Source organism: Tachypleus tridentatus, chromosome 13 (genome assembly GCF_004210375.1).
Source record: "Tachypleus tridentatus isolate NWPU-2018 chromosome 13, ASM421037v1, whole genome shotgun sequence".
In the NCBI taxonomy this organism is placed as follows: domain Eukaryota; kingdom Metazoa; phylum Arthropoda; class Merostomata; order Xiphosura; family Limulidae; genus Tachypleus; species Tachypleus tridentatus.
In genome coordinates this window covers 258,031,035-258,049,249 of record NC_134837.1, presented here as the reverse complement: position 1 = coordinate 258,049,249, position 18,215 = coordinate 258,031,035, and the positions used below count along the sequence as shown (strand labels likewise).

At 35.1% G+C, this 18,215-nt stretch overlaps 1 protein-coding gene across 1 annotated transcript in view; it reads right to left on the bottom strand.

Moving 5' to 3' along the window:
* LOC143237849 (rhomboid-related protein 2-like) overlaps positions 1-18,215 on the bottom strand; it is a 161,715-nt gene that overhangs the window by 80,127 nt on the left and 63,373 nt on the right. Inside the window, exon 3 of the mRNA XM_076477523.1 lies at positions 14,259-14,282. Within this exon, the coding sequence (XP_076333638.1) occupies positions 14,259-14,282 (24 nt within the window). The remainder of the gene's footprint in view (positions 1-14,258; positions 14,283-18,215) is intronic.

Below are 18,215 nucleotides of genomic sequence, written 5' to 3'. Positions count from 1 at the left end.
ATGTGACAATTAACTTTAATGTAACTTTACTGTAGAATTCACAAACACTTAGTTCCAGGTCTACTTCAGAACATGTATACCTTTACTTTTAAAGTGGCTCCAACAAGTACATTAATGTTGTTGCTTTGAATTAAGCACAAAGCTACACAATGGGCTATCTGTGCTCTGCCCACCACAGGCATCGAAACCCGGATTTTAGCGTTGTAAGTCCGTAGACATACCGCTGAGCCACTGGGGGGCTTACTTTAATGTACCGTTGCTTTATGAAATGAGCAGTAACCTTAAGAACAACACATATCTTGTTTATAAAACACGTGTAAACCAAGTCTAACCTGGTATTGGTATAACGAATGTAAGTCTTAATATAAACCTTATCTCAAGCGTACTCTTAAACATCTGGACACTAATAACCCGTCTACAAGATAAACCCAAGTGTTTAACCACAAAACAATAACCTTATCTCAAGCGTACTCTTGAACATCTGGACACTAATAACCCGTCTACAAGATAAACCCAAGTGTTTAACCACAAAACAATAACCTTATCTCAAGCGTACTCTTGAACATCTGGACACTAATAACCCGTCTACAAGATAAACCCAAGTGTTTAACCACAAAACAATAACCTTATCTCAAGCGTACTCTTGAACATCTGGACACTAATAACCCGTCTACAAGATAAACCCAAGTGTTTAACCACAAAACAAAAACCTTATCTCAAGTGTACTGTTGATCATTTGGACACTTACATCCCGTGTACAAGATGAATCCAAGTGTTTAACCACAAAACAATAACCTTATCTCAAGTGTACTGTTGATCATTTGGACACTTACATCCCGTGTACAAGATGAATCCAAGTGTTTAACCAGAAAACAATAACCTTATCTCAAGTGAAAGGTTAAATACGTTAACACCAACTTTAACACAGGCGTTCCGTTCACTACGTCAACGCTGACCTTAGCCTTAATATGTTTCTATCAATTAAACACAAACGTTGATCAGAGTGTTTTGTTAAACACATTGGAATAACCTTCAGGTGAGTGATGCATAAAGCTGTATGGACTATGAAGAAACTTTACTATTTAACCATCACTGTTTGATCAGAAGTTTAAAATATTTACATTTACAGCTTGAACAGACAGATCTTAAAATGAAAATATTTCGAATTTCTTTTCCACCAATTCAAAAGCACGAATTACAGAATAATTATCGTTTTAGCCCTGATGCTTTTATGCGTTATTTACCAGTTTCTTAATGTAACTAACCCTAAATGTGAGCAAAGAATTTCTAGGAAACAACTATGTCAGAGAAACTCGAGTTCCGTTTAGTCGCAGTGTCTAAAAACTGTTTATAAGTTATCAACAGCACGGTAATATGACTTCCTATACTTTTATCTTATATACTTTTTCTATATTCTAAGCTCTAAAAGTTCACTCTTTGGTGCTGTATAGGGTGATTTTGATAGATCCGTCTGAGAAGGAAGGATCGATATGCCTTCAACATTACCTACTAGGACTAGAATAAAAAAAGGCGCGAAGTTTCACGTGTATGACTGCAGGGCTTCTTGAGGTACAACAGCGCCACCTATTAAAATTTAATGTTATCCAAATAATTATTCTCCGAAAATTGGTTTCAATTTTTTTTTTCTGAATAGTAGTCGAGGTCGATTTTTGCACCATAAGCAGTTTTCTGTGCTAAAAGTGTGCATTTTAACGTGTTTTTTACGAATTCGAAGTTTACCAGAAAATGAAAAAAATAAATTCCCTTAGCGTAAGAAGAATAGCACTTGGAACAATGTTTAGTACAAAAACTGCGAAATATTTTTCACTTCTTGTTCCATTAATTTGGTTTTTATCTATAATTCATCAAACAAAATGAATTCCCACCTGTTTTAGACAAATGTTTATTTTGCAAAATATTTTTTTTGTGTTTTTTTAGAAGTATTCATTCCTTCAGATAATCAAATTGTGCTTTTCTTTCTTGACCAGGCCTTTTGTTGGCACAGCAGCATTCCTGCTGACTTACAACGTGAACACCAGGTTTACATGCCCCTAAGAAAGTACAGCATAAACAGCCTATTGTGTAGTTTTTGCTTGGCTACAAACAAACTTTCTTGCCCAGAATGTTGTGTGTATTTCTGAAGCTTTGTGCAATACGATACTTGATTTTCTCTCTCCCCGCGGACTTACAATGCTAAAAACTGGGTTTCAATGCCCCTGGTGGGCAGAACACAGATAGTCCTTTGTGTATCTTTGTGCTTAATTACAAACAACAACAGCTTTCTTACTGTGAATTTTTTCTTTTCTATTTTCAGATTTTATTTGTCTTTATGGCAAATATATTATTCAATAGGGTCGTGATTCATGTCCTCTTTACCGGAAAAACTTATGTTTTTTATTTTCCTTTTTCTAGTTCCCAAAGGACTCCTGCTCCTATTTTATTTTATTTTGTTTGAGAAAACTTGAGCGGCAGAGCTTGTGAGCTGATTTGGAGTACTTGCTTCAAGACTTGTTAACATCCAAAATTACAGCTATTGTCTTTTTCAGGCATGGACGATTTCTCGATGTGATTATTATTACGCTAATATGATGATATACAAATATTCGAAAAATTCTGTAAAATCACTTGTCATTTATGCGCAATCCTATCTGCGTTCGACTTTTTTTTTTTCAAAAGTAGAAACTTAAAATAAATAATTTCTTAGAAACGAAAACAATATACTTTTTTCCTCATCCTAAAAAATTATACTAGTATTCATAATGCTACTGTTCAGTAAAGGTTCGGTGGACTCAGCATATACACCGATGTGGGTTTGCTATAAGAAAACGCACACACACACACAGAGCAAGGGTTGAAGTCAGCGCATCCCAAACTTTCTCGGTTCACGGCGCCCTTAATGTCTCAGCGTGTTTTTCGAGGTACGCCTAAGCAAAAAGAAAAACCTAACAGTTTCGTTTATTAAGTAGTTAGGTCCAAACAACTTAATAGTTAATAAGTATTTATGTCCTAACAACTTAGCAGCCGCTTGAAAGAATAACATACGTAAATTGAAAGTGAAAACAATATTTTTATTTCGTATTTAAATAACCACAATTACTAATGGGATGTTGGGCACTGCACAGCTTCTCAAACCTGGGAATCAGATTGGACACCACCACCCTCATTTCCTGTTACACATTGATTTTCGCGCTGGACTTCCTTTTTATCACAGCAACCGCCGAAAACCCAGAGATATGACGTCACAAATGGAATTAAGATTCGCTGAGCTTTAGCACTTAGCAGCGGATATTCATCTTTTACTGATATCCGAAACTCAGTTAGTTCCATGCTGCCAAATTTTGTTTTTAAAGTCTTGCCACAAAACAGCTAAATAGGATTTTCTTTTTCTACAGAGATAAATTCAGATGAGGCCTTAACCTTGGATGGCCTTGAATCCATGCAAACTTCTCCATATCTTCTGGAAAGTAATTTTCAAACCAGTCACTGAGCTGTGTTAGGTGTTCCTCAAAAGAAGATTTTAGTTCGTGGGTCAAATCAACTTCATTGGATGTAACAAACTGCTGCAACAGAGGGAAACAGTCTTTGTCACCACCTTCATTCATTTTTTGTTCTCCATAGTAGTAACTTTTTTCTGAAGACTGAAACCTTCTCTGCGAGTTTTAGGATGTGCGTGTTGCTTCCCTACAGAGAGAAATTCAACGCATTCAGTTTTTCTAAGAGTATGCTCAGGTATGTTAATTTTGAAAACAAAAATTCAAGAAGTTTTTAGCACATTCGTGTTCTTCTTTGAGATGAGAATAGATTTTGGTTTGGTTTGGTTTGGTTTGTTTGGGAATTTCGCACAAAGCTACTCGAGGGCTATCTGTGCTAGCCGTCCCTAATTTAGCAGTGTAAGACTAGAGGGAAGGCAGCTAGTCATCACCACCCACCGCCAACTCTTGGGCTACTCTTTTACCAACGAATAGTGGGATTGACCGTCACATTATACACCCCCACGGCTGGGAGGGCGAGCATGTTTAGCGCGACGCGGGCGCGAACCCGCGACCCTCGGATTACGAGTCGCACGCCTTACGCGCTAGGCCATGCCGGGCCATGAGAATAGAGTTCCTGTTGCAATTCAAACACATTGGATAGTACATTTTCATGGGAGAACCATCACGAGTTACAGTGGTACAACAAAAATGTGTGTTCAAATCACATATCCTTACACAAGTTTTAGAAACCTCGCCTTCTGTGGCCAAGTTTTTATAAAGTTCACCACTTTCAACAGACCTTCCAAAACTAGGTTCACTGGAGGACTCGGGTGCTTTGACGCAAGGGCTTCTCTGTGGATTATGCAGTGGATTCACAGTGCATCAAGAGCTTCGCTTCGTATGAGTGCTTGCAATCCTCCATAACAGCTGGACATAAACTGACCACCATCGGTACAGACGTCAACGCACTTAGTCCAGTCTAAGTTGTTTTCACACATAAAAGTGTCAAGGATCTCAAACAAGTCTTGAGCCTTTGTACCTACAGTGATACTTTTACAAAAGAGAAGGTCTTCCATAGTTTTGTTACCATCCATGAACCGTGTGTAGCAAATCAAATGAACATCCTTGTTACTATCCGTCGCCTCATCTAGCTGGCATAATAAATCAAATGAACATCCTTGTCACTATCCGTCGCCTCATCTAGCTGGCGTAACAAATCAAATTAACATCCTTGTCATTATCCGTCGCCTCATCTCGCTGGTGTAACAAATCAAATGAACATCCTTGTTACTATCCGTCGCCTCATCTAACTGTAACCCGAATTTCTCACCTTTCATTTTTTTAGTTATCTGATCGTTGAGGTCTTCGACCATGTGTTAGATTGCACGACTGACAGTATTGCTGGATAAAGGGCCCTTTGAAATCAGTCTTCCCGCAGATTCACCAACCATAATGTTCATCATACCCACTGCAGCAGGTAAAATCAGTGCTTCTGTGATGGTGTGAGACTTTTACATTTCATGACTCTATATGTCACCTTGTAGGATGATAACAAAGCATTGCTTGGTATTAAGTGTTTTACATTTCATGACTCTATATGTCACCTTGTAGGATGATAACAAAGCATTGCTTGGTGTTAAGTTTTTTACATTTCATGACTCTATATGTCACCTTGTGGGATGATAACAAAGCATTGCTTGGTGTTGAGTTTTTTACATTTCATGACTCTATATGTCACCTTGTAGGATGATAACAAAGCATTGCTTGGTGTTAAGTTTTTTACATTTCATGACTCTATATGTCACCTTGTAGGATGATAACAAAGCATTGCTTGGTGTTGAGTTTTTTACATTTCATGACTCTATATGTCACCTTGTAGGATGATAACAAAGCATTGCTTGGTATTGATGCTTGTTTCAAAAATCTTACCTTTTGGTTCTTTCAATTCTTTTAACTTTCTGGTAAAACAATCACAGGATTTACTAACTATGTCAGGATGATTGGTCTATTAGTGGAGTTTTAGTTTATTTGAAAGCATGCACTCTGGAGACAAAACTTTTAGACATAATACACACTGCGGACACTCTTTATGATTGACATTTACCTAAGTTAAACATTTAGACATAATACACACTGCGGACACTCTTTATGATTGACATTTACCTAAGTTAAACATTTAGACATAATACACACTGCGGACACTCTTTATGATTGACATTTACCTAAGTTAAACATTTAGACATAATACACACTGCGGACACTCTTTATGATTGACATTTACCTAAGTTAAACATTTAGACATAATACACACTGCGGACACTCTTTATGATTGACATTTACCTAAGTAAAACATTTAGACATAATACACACTGCGGACACTCTTTATGATTGACATTTACCTAAGTTAAACATTTAGACATAATACACACTGCGGACACTCTTTATGATTGACATTTACCTAAGTAAAACATTTAGACATAATACACACTGCGGACACTCTTTATGATTGACATTTACCTAAGTTAAACATTTAGACATAATACACACTGCGGACACTCTTTATGATTGACATTTACCTAAGTTAAACATTTAGACATAATACACACTGCGGACACTCTTTATGATTGACATTTACCTAAGTTAAACATTTAGACATAATACACACTGCGGACATTCTTTATGATTGACATTTACCTAAGTTAAACATTTAGACATAATACACACTGCGGACACTCTTTATGATTGACATTTACCTAAGTTAAACATTTAGACATAATACACACTACGGACACTCTTTATGATTGACATTTACCTAAGTAAAACATTTAGACATAATACACACTGCGGACACTCTTTATGATTGACATTTACCTAAGTTAAACATTTAGACATAATACACACTGCGGACACTCTTTATGATTGACATTTACCTAAGTTAAACATTTAGACATAATACACACTGCGGACACTCTTTATGATTGACATTTACCTAAGTAAAACATTTAGACATAATACACACTGCAAACACACTTTATGATTGACATTTACCTAAGTTAAACATTTAGACATAATACACACTGCGGACACTCTTTATGATTGACATTTACCTAAGTTAAACATTTAGACATAATAAACACTGCGGACACTCTTTATGATTGACATTTACCAAAGTTAAACCAAAATCTAGACAACTATCATCATATTTCTGTCTCTTCACAACTTTACTACTGGTCTGTGGTTCACCATCCTTTACTACTGGTCTGTGGTTCACCATCCTTTACTACTGGTCTGTGGTTCACCATCCTTTACTACTGGTCTGTGGTTCACCATCCTTTACTACTGGTCTGTGGTTCACCATCCTTTACTACTGGTCTGTGGTTCACCATGCTTTTCTTCATTCCCACACTTCTTATTAATGTTCAAAATTCTTTCCATTTTTATGCACAAGGACTAAAAGTCAACAAATAAAATTCACTAGATCACTTGATCACAACACCCTTCAGCGATTTCAATTACTGACGGACCCAGAGAGTCGACAGGTATTTATATACAAAATATAAGAAACGAGAAACTTCGAGAAGTAACTGGCGTAGTCGATAGTACAAATAAACAAAAACATATCTCAAACATTCGAGAACATTATCGAAAGGAATGTAGCGCGATCTAATGTTAAAACTGTGAACTACTTCGAGCTAGAAGACCACGCAGTGTCCGACAGATGTCAATATCTCTGTGTGTTCCTAGAAAATTTGAAATATCTAGCGGTGCACAGTTTGGGTACCACTGGTTAAAGGTGGTTGTTTGTTGGTAAACTGAATAATGGCCTTTTTGTTCAGTATTATCCGCTAGGATCTGACCCAGAATTTTAGCATTATAAACTCTCGTGTTTTTTACTGTCGTGCCAATGTGATATCAATTTCTGTTAAGTTATTCGTGTAATAAAACATGCAGTAAAATATCATAATGCCTTATCATCATTTATCCGATAGAAACTGACTTTAAACACATCATAGTGATGTATCATGACTTATCCTATACCCTATAGAAACTGACTTTAAACACATCACAGTGATGTATCATGACTTATCCTATACCCTATAGAAACTGACTTTAAACACATCATAGTGATGTATCATGACTTATCCTATACCCTATAGAAACTGACTTTAAACACATCACAGTGATGTATCATGACTTATCCTATACCCTATAGAAACTGACTTTAAACACATCATAGTGATGTACCATGACTTATCCTCTAACCTATAGAAACTGACTTTAAACACATCACAGTGATGTATCATGACTTATCCTATACCCTATAGCAACTGACTTTAAACACATCACAGTGATGTATCATGACTTATCCTATACCCTATAGAAACTGACTTTAAACACATCATAGTGATTATCATAACTTATCCTATACCCTATAGAAACTGACTTTAAACACATCATAGTGATGTATCATGACTTATCCTATACCCTATAGAAACTGACTTTAAACACATCATAGTGATGTATCATGACTTATCCTATACCCTATAGAAAGTGACTTTAAACACATCATAGTGATGTATCATGACTTATCCTATACCCTATAGAAACTGACTTTAAACACATCATAGTGATGTATCATGACTTATCCTATACCCTATAGAAACTGACTTTAAACACATCATAGTGATGTATCATGACTTATCCTATACCCTATAGAAACTGACTTTAAACACATCACAGTGATGTATCATGACTTATCCTATACCCTATAGAAACTGACTTTAAACACATCATAGTGATTATCATAACTTATCCTATACCCTATAGAAACTGACTTTAAACACATCATAGTGATGTACCATGACTTATCCTATACCCTATAGAAACTGACTTTAAACACATCATAGTGATGTACCATGACTTATCCTATACCCTATAGAAACTGACTTTAAACACATCATAGTGATGTATCATGACTTATCCTATACCCTATAGAAACTGACTTTAAACACATCATAGTGATGTATCATGACTTATCCTATACCCTATAGAAACTGACTTTAAACACATCATAGTGATTATCATGACTTATCCTATACCCTATAGAAACTGACTTTAAACACATCACAGTGATGTATCATGACTTATCCTATACCCTATAGAAACTGACTTTAAACACATCATAGTGATGTATCATGACTTATCCTATACCCTATAGAAACTGACTTTAAACACATCATAGTGATGTACCATGACTTATCCTCTAACCTATAGAAACTGACTTTAAACACATCACAGTGATGTATCATGACTTATCCTATACCCTATAGCAACTGACTTTAAACACATCACAGTGATGTATCATGACTTATCCTATACCCTATAGAAACTGACTTTAAACACATCATAGTGATGTATCATGACTTATCCTATACCCTATAGAAACTGACTTTAAACACATCATAGTGATGTATCATGACTTATCCTATACCCTATAGAAACTGACTTTAAACACATCATAGTGATGTATCATGACTTATCCTATACCCTATAGAAACTGACTTTAAACACATCATAGTGATGTATCATGACTTATCCTATACCATATAGAAACTGACTTTAAACACATCATAGTGATGTATCATGACTTATCCTATACCCTATAGAAACTGACTTTAAACACATCATAGTGATGTATCATGACTTATCCTATACCCTATAGAAACTGACTTTAAACACATCATAGTGATGTATCATGACTTATCCTATACCCTATAGAAACTGACTTTAAACACATCATAGTGATGTATCATGACTTATCCTATACCCTATAGAAACTGACTTTAAACACATCATAGTGATGTATCATGACTTATCCTATACCCTATAGAAACTGACTTTAAACACATCATAGTGATGTATCATGACTTATCCTATACCCTACAGAAACTGACTTTAAACACATCATAGTGATGTATCATGACTTATCCTATACCCTATAGAAACTGACTTTAAACACATCATAGTGATGTATCATGACTTATCCTATACCATATAGAAACTGACTTTAAACACATCATAGTGATGTATCATGACTTATCCTATACCCTATAGAAACTGACTTTAAACACATCATAGTGGTGTATCATGACTTATCCTATACCCTATAGAAACTGACTTTAAACACATCACAGTGATGTATCATGACTTATCATTTAGCCTATAGAAACTGACTTTAAACACATCACAGTGATGTATCATGACTTTTCCTCTAACCTATAGAAACTGACTTAAAACACATCACAGCGATGTATCATGACTTATCCTATACCCTACAGAAACTGACTTTAAACACATCATAGTGATGTATCATGACTTATCCTATACCCTATAGAAACTGACTTTAAACACATCACAGTGATGTATCATGACTTATCCTATACCCTATAGAAACTGACTTTAAACACATCACAGTGATGTATCATGACTTTTCCTCTAACCTATAGAAACTGACTTTAAACACATCATAGTGATGTATCATGACTTATCCTATACCCTATAGAAACTGACTTTAAACACATCATAGTGATGTATCATGACTTATCCTATACCCTATAGAAACTGACTTTAAACACATCATAGTGATGTATCATGACTTATCCTATACCCTATAGAAACTGACTTTAAACACATCATAGTGATGTATCATGACTTATCCTATACCCTACAGAAACTGACTTTAAACACATCATAGTGATGTATCATGACTTATCCTATACCCTATAGAAACTGACTTTAAACACATCATAGTGATGTATCATGACTTATCCTATACCATATAGAAACTGACTTTAAACACATCATAGTGATGTATCATGACTTATCCTATACCCTATAGAAACTGACTTTAAACACATCATAGTGGTGTATCATGACTTATCCTATACCCTATAGAAACTGACTTTAAACACATCATAGTGATGTATCATGACTTATCCTATACCCTATAGAAACTGACTTTAAACACATCCCGGTGATGTATCATGACTTATCCTATACCCTATAGAAACTGACTTTAAACACATTATAGTGATGTATCATGACTTATCCTATACCCTATAGAAACTGACTTTAAACACATCATAGTGATGTATCATGACTTATCCTATACCCTATAGAAACTGACTTTAAACACATCATAGTGATGTATCATGACTTATCCTATACCCTATAGAAACTGACTTTAAACACATCATAGTGATGTATCATGACTTATTATGTTAATAATTTCTTTGACTTTATCGAAGAAGATAAAACATCAATACTCGGAAGATTTGTAAGTGGTGTCCCCTGCTGCGTGAGCGGTATATACAGGAGTTTATAACGTTAAAATTCACGTTTCGATACCTGTGGTTGGTACATAGCAGGTATCCATTGTATAGCTTTGTGCTTAATAACAAACAAACAGACAAGACAAAACGATAAATGGTTAAAATTGTGGGGCTGTGTCCGTGTTTCACAATAGTTACACTGTGCAACAAATAATCCATGGAGATTTTGAAGAATTATCTAACGTCACTAGACATACAAAATAACCAAGCGAGATGGATTTTACCCCAAAGATGATCGAATGCGTCACTTACGGTTTTTCGTTACAAATTCTCAAAGCTTCCTGTTCACCCAAGGATACAAACTTTTCTAGTTGATTTAACCTCTTATGGGCAGAAACTGGAGTACAGCATTGCATTACAAGTAACTGATGTTGAATGTACTGAAGAAACGTGAAAATCTGTATAAGTATATAACACATTTCCTATACGTAGCAGAAATAATCAGAGAATTGGGCTTCCAACATAGTTTGTTTGTTATATTTCGCGCGTATATACTCGTGTGTTAACCTGTGCTAGCCGTTCTTAATTTTGAAGTGATGATTATAGAGAAGTCAACTACTCAACATCACCCTCCGCCGACTCTTGGGTTATGTTTTACCAACGAATAGTGTAATTGACTGTTATGTTATAATGTCCCCAAGGATTAAAGGAGCGAGTGTATTCGGTGACGAGCTCCGAAACCGCGACCCGCAAGTTGAGTGCCCTAACCACCGTGCTAAGCCAGGCTTGAAGATAATACAGAATCCTTCTAGCAGAATTTAGCGTACATGTGAATGTCTGAAACGTTAAAACTACTCCTTTCCGGGTCAAATTAACCTGCTCTGTTACCTAATTAAATAACCGTTCTACTTTAACGCGGTAGCCACTATTTACATTCATTTCCGTTTGTAAAGTTTATACTGTAACTTCTGTACGCCAGTAGAAGGAAAGGTAAAATATCAGTTTCGTTGAATATATACAAAAATATATAGGATTACCAATCCTTATATACTCTGGCTGTACCCGAAACTCGAGTCACAAAGAATGATACGAATAATCCATAGAATATATCGCCTGGTTTACTCATTTCGTATTGTAGACATTTTCGTAATATTGGTTGTATGGAAATCAGTTTAGTCTCGCTACATTCAGAAACAAGCATTATTCGTGATTTGTCCTACTGAAATCACTCTACGTAATCATTCATGCGACTGGATCAACATTCAACGCTCAAAGTGGATTTTGAAGGAAATATAGAGATTTATATAGAGCAGCTTTTATTGCAAATTATAGGAGAAATATCGCCATTTCATATCAAAAGTAGGGGGAGCTTTTAAAAATAAATCTGTAATATTTTCAACGAATTCATTACGTTGAAAGTCAACAGGCAACGATCAACTGTTTCGATTATTTGTATATCTGGATATTCTGTTTGTATGATATGCGGAACGAAAGGCTATATGGTGTTTTACAGAACTGTCTCACTAGTGGCAAATGTAATTATAGTATTGTTTTAACTGTTTTAACAGTTTGTTCCGAATTTAATTTGAACATAAAAAAATGTTTTAACGGCATTTTATCTCTATTTCATTTCTTCCAGACCGCTGCCGATGAGGCCTTGCTTCGTTAACTTCTGGAATTATATGTCATGAGGCTTATCGCACACATATCACTGAGAAAAATTAAGCCCTGAATAAAAGAGATACACTAGTGTTTATCCCTCCGATTGGGCTGATAATCTCTAGTGTATCTTATCCACTTGTGTTACTCAGGAGATGCAATTCAATTGAAATAATAAACTATCTTGGAACTCATTCAGACAGTTCCGTTACTAAGATGTAATCTCTGGTAGGGTTCTACACGTGGTCAGCAGCAGCCTACGCAGAAGCGAAGTTAAATCCTATTACTGGTATAATTTCAGTGAAAAGTTTTATGTTTTTTCTGACATTCATATTACAATGTTTAATAGGTTCCTGGTTATTACTATAGTTATCTTACCTAACAAATATTAAGGGTTCGATTCACCTCGGTGGACTCAAGAGATAGCCCAATGTGGCTTTGCTATAAGAAAACACACACTAGCCCAATGTGGCTTTGCTATAAGAAAACACACACACGTAACAAATACATAATTATTTTGTCATGTTTATTTTCATTTTAACTTTGTTTAGGGTAATAAATTAATACGACCCCATAATTTCGGTTATGAAAATAGTGCACTTTGTTCATTGAACTTTGCAAAAAGCGAGTTGAGAGCTATTTACGTAAGCCATTCGTAATTTTTAGGGAGAAGGCAATTAGTCAACACCACCCTCCGCCAACTCTTGAGCTACGTTTTAACAATGAATAGTTTGTGTTTATTTTCATTTCTAACTCGGTGTTCTTTGTTTAGTGTATTAAACTTATATACCACACTACAAAAGTTACAAACGTTTACAGTTTTATTTAGAAATCGTTCAACGTTCGACCGAATAACCAACAGAGCTGTGGAACCACCAGAGTCCTTTATATTTCCATGATGTGATTCACAGAAATAAAACCACTGTTATAATTAAACATATGGGAGTATATGCTTAAAGATATGTAGTAGTTCAAGAAACTTTACAAGAATTCTACTGTGTTTATAACGTCTGTTTATCTGTTAAATACTTGTTTATTTATTTCAAGTTTCACGCAAAGCTACGCAAAGATGTTCCTGAACTTATTCGCCTCAAATTTCAACCGATAAACTAGGTGTCACTCGACAGACAACGTTATCCATTGGTCCACTCTTCTTTTAATCACCTTCGTAATGGCACAGTCGCTTCTCCCAAAAACGAAGCGCATTCTTGCGTTAACGAGTGGCGAATCTTGAATCTTTGGTTTATATTCCGGGCACAGTGGCATCGACGTTATTCCAAAAACAACAATTTCCCTTAACAGTAGGTGAACTAAAGTAATTTATTTTCAAATTCCTAAAATCGTACTTAAAACTAGCCTATAACTAGACAAGATACCGTAATATTTCAGAAACCTGGTGACGAATCTTTCAATTTTGATTAACGTTACCACTAGTAACAAGAGCAAGTAAAGAAAAAAACCCTATAGGGTCTAGTAATTACTCCCTGCCCCCCGCTAGTACAACGGTATGTCTACGGATTTACAACGCAAAATCAGGGGTCCGATTCCCCTCGGTGGGCTCAGCAGATAGCCCGATGAGGCTTTGCTATACGAAAACACACAAATACATACTATTGTCCCCCACTGGCAATGGCACAATGTTATCTCTGAGGACTTACACTCTACAAACCGGTTTTTGATGCCCATGTGGTCAGAGCACAGATAGCACATTGAGCAGCTTTGTGCTTAACTATAAACATCAGCTGTAATAACTACGACAAAATGTTTACTATACACAATTTACGGTAGAACTTACCTTATCAAAGAGTTGTCTCCATTTCTGAAAAATAAAATAAGAATGTTAGATTGCCATGCATACAGATAACTATAACAACATCTTACTGTCACCTGTTGTATATAAAGTTATAACAACATTTTACAGTCACCTGTTGTATGTAAAGTTGTGATAACATCTTACAGTCACCTGTTGTATGTAAAGTTGTGATAACATCTTACAGTCATCTGTTCTATGTAAAGTTGTGATAACATCTTACAGTCATCTGTTGTATGTAAAGTTGTGATAATAACATCTTACAGTCACCTGTTGTATGTAAAATTGTGATAACATTTAACAGTCCCCTGTTATGTGAAAAGTTGTGATAATAACATTCTACAGTCACCTGTTGTATGTAAAGTTGTTATAACAACATCTTACAGTCACCTGTTATGTGAAAAGTTGTGATAACATCTTACAGTCACCTGTTGTATGTAAAGTTGTGATAACATCTTACAGTCACATGTTGTATGTAAAGTTGTAATAACATCTTACAGTCACCTGTTATATGTAAATTTGTGATAATAACATCTTACAGTCACCTGTTATATGTAAATTTGTGATAATAACATCTTACAGTCACCTGTTGTATGTAAAGTTGTGATAATAACATCTTACAGTCACTTGTTGTATTAAAGTTGTGATAATAACATCTTACAGTCACCTGTTGTATGTAAAGTTGTCATAACATCTTACAGTCACCTGTTGTATGTAAAGTTGTTATAACAACATCTTACAGTCTCCTATTGTATGTAAAGTTGTGATAACATCTTACAGTCACCTGTTGTATGTAAAGTTGTGATAGCATCTTACAGTCACCTGTTGTATGTAAAGTTGTGATAACAACATCTTACAGTCACCTGTTGTATGTAAAGTTGTGATAATAACATCTTACAGTCACCTGTTGTATGTAAAGTTGTGATAATAACATCTTACAGTCACCTGTTGTATGTAAAGTTGTGATAATAACATCTTACAGTCACCTGTTGTATGTAAAGTTGTGATAATAACATCTTACAGTCACCTGTTGTATGTAAAGTTGTGATAATAACATCTTACAGTCACCTGTTGTATGTAAAGTTGTGAAAACATCTTACAGTCACCTGTTGTATGTAAAGTTGTGATAACATCTTACAGTCACCTGTTGTATGTAAAGTTGTGATAACAACATCTTACAGTCACCTGTTGTATGTAAAGTTGTGATAATAATATCTTACAGTCTCCTGTTGTATGTAAAGTTGTGATAATAACATCTTACAGTCACCTGTTGTATGTAAAGTTGTTATAACAACATCTTACAGTCTCCTATTGTATGTAAAGTTGTGATAACAACATCTTACAGTCACCTGTTGTATGTAAAGTTGTGATAACAACATCTTACAGTCACCTGTTGTATGTAAAGTTGTTATAACAACATCTTACAGTCTCCTATTGTATGTAATGTTGTGATAATAACATCTTACAGTCACTTGTTGTATTAAAGTTGTGATAATAACATCTTACAGTCACCTGTTGTATGTAAAGTTGTGATAACATCTTACAGTCACCTGTTGTATGTAAAGTTGTGATAACAACATCTTACAGTCACCTGTTGTATATAAAGTTGTGATAATAACATTTTACAGTCACCTGTTGTATGTAAAGTTGTGATAATAACATCTTACAGTCACCTGTTGTATGTAAAGTTGTTATAACAACATCTTACAGTCTCCTATTGTATGTAAAGTTGTGATAACAACATCTTACAGTCACCTGTTGTATGTAAAGTTGTGATAACAACATCTTACAGTCACCTGTTGTATGTAAAGTTGTTATAACAACATCTTACAGTCTCCTATTGTATGTAAAGTTGTGATAACAACATCTTACAGTCACCTGTTGTATGTAAAGTTGTTATAACAACATCTTACAGTCACCTGTTGTATGTAAAGTTGTGATAACAACATCTTACAGTCACCTATTGTATATAAAGTTGTGATAATAACATTTTACAGTCACCTGTTGTATCTAAAGTTGTGATAATAACATCTTACAGTCACCTGTTGTATGTAAAGTTGTGATAACAACATTTTACAGTCACCTGTTGTATGTAAAGTTGTGATAATAACATCTTACAGTCACCTGTTGTATGTAAAGTTGTGATAATAACATCTTACAGTCACATGTTGTATGTAAAGTTGTGATAACAACATTTTACAGTCACCTGTTGCATGTAAAGTTGTGATAATAACATCTTACAGTCACCTGTTGTATGTAAAGTTGTGATAACATCTTACAGTCACCTGTTGTATGTAAAGTTGTGATAACAACATCTTACAGTCACCTGTTGTATGTAAAGTTGTGATAATAACATCTTACAGTCTCCTGTTGTATGTAAAGTTGTGATAATAACAACTTACAGTCACTTGTTGTATTAAAGTTGTGATAATAACATCTTACAGTCACCTGTTGTATGTAAAGTTGTGATAATAACATCTTACAGTCACCTGTTGTATGTAAAGTTGTGATAATAACATCTTACAGTCACCTGTTGTATGTAAAGTTGTGATAACATCTTACAGTCACCTGTTGTATGTAAAGTTGTGATAACATCTTACAGTCACCTGTTGTATGTAAAGTTGTGAGAACATTTTACAGTCACCTGTTGTATGTAAAGTTGTGATAATAACATCTTACAGTCACCTATTGTATGTAAAGTTGTGATAACATCTTACAGTCACCTATTGTATGTAAAGTTGTGATAACATCTTACAGTCACCTGTTGTATGTAAAGTTGTGATAATAACATCTTACAGTCACCTGTTGTATGTAAAGTTGTGATAATAACATCTTACAGTCACCTGTTGTATGTAAAGTGGTGACAATAACATTCTACAGTCATTTGTTGTATGTAAAGTTGTGATAATAACATCTTACAGTCACCTGCTGTATGTAAAGTTGTGATAATAACATTCTACAGTCACCTGTTGTATGTAAAGTTGTGATAATAACATTCTACAGTCACCTGTTGTATGTAAAGTGGTGACAATAACATTCTACAGTCATTTGTTGTATGTAAAGTTGTGATAATAACATCTTACAGTCACCTGTTGTATGTAAAGCTGTGATAATAACATTCTACAGTCACCTGTTGTATGTAAAGTTGTGATAATAACATTCTACAGTCACCTGTTGTATGTAAAGCTGTGTTAAGTATGTTATGATAAGTATGATCATAATGAAGTCTAGACTTGTGAGTTTCATCAAACAACATTATGAATATTTATTGTTATACTTGTATTGGCATTACAGGACTTCGTGTTGTTGGATACGTTACCGAAACGTCCAAAAATTGGCATAACGATTAGTAACTGTGCATAAATCTTTACAGGTAATTCAAAGCCGAGCTCTGATGCAGTGGCGTAAGTATGACCCCTCGGCCCCCGCATTTGTCCGAACCAAAATGGAACCAGAATCAACCACAATAGTAAAATAAAGTTAGACGGAAATAAAAGTATGGCGCATGTTACTTTTTATGCGGGTAAACGGCGTCTTTTGTAGTTACGTTACTGCACTGATATGTTGGAAAAAACTGTGAAAATACTGATGGATGACTGTGCAGTCCAGTGTCCAGAGACATTTAAGTATATGACGTGATCAGTCCAGAGAAACACCGTCGACATATCACGTGATCTATGACGTTCTCGGATCTCTAAAGCTACTTGTATGTGCGTGCACTCGATAGCTCAACGACAAGCCTGATACCTATGTTGGGCGCAGCGCAGATAACCCATTCTAATGTTTCTCTTTGACAACAACAACAACAAAAAAAGTTAATTGCTCGCATTGCCTGAAATGTATTATAATAATGTCAAACTCTAAAGCTGGCGAAAAGATATTTAATTCATGCTTGAGAGCAATAGTTTTTTCTTCTCTTACGTAACTCCAACAAATCTGATG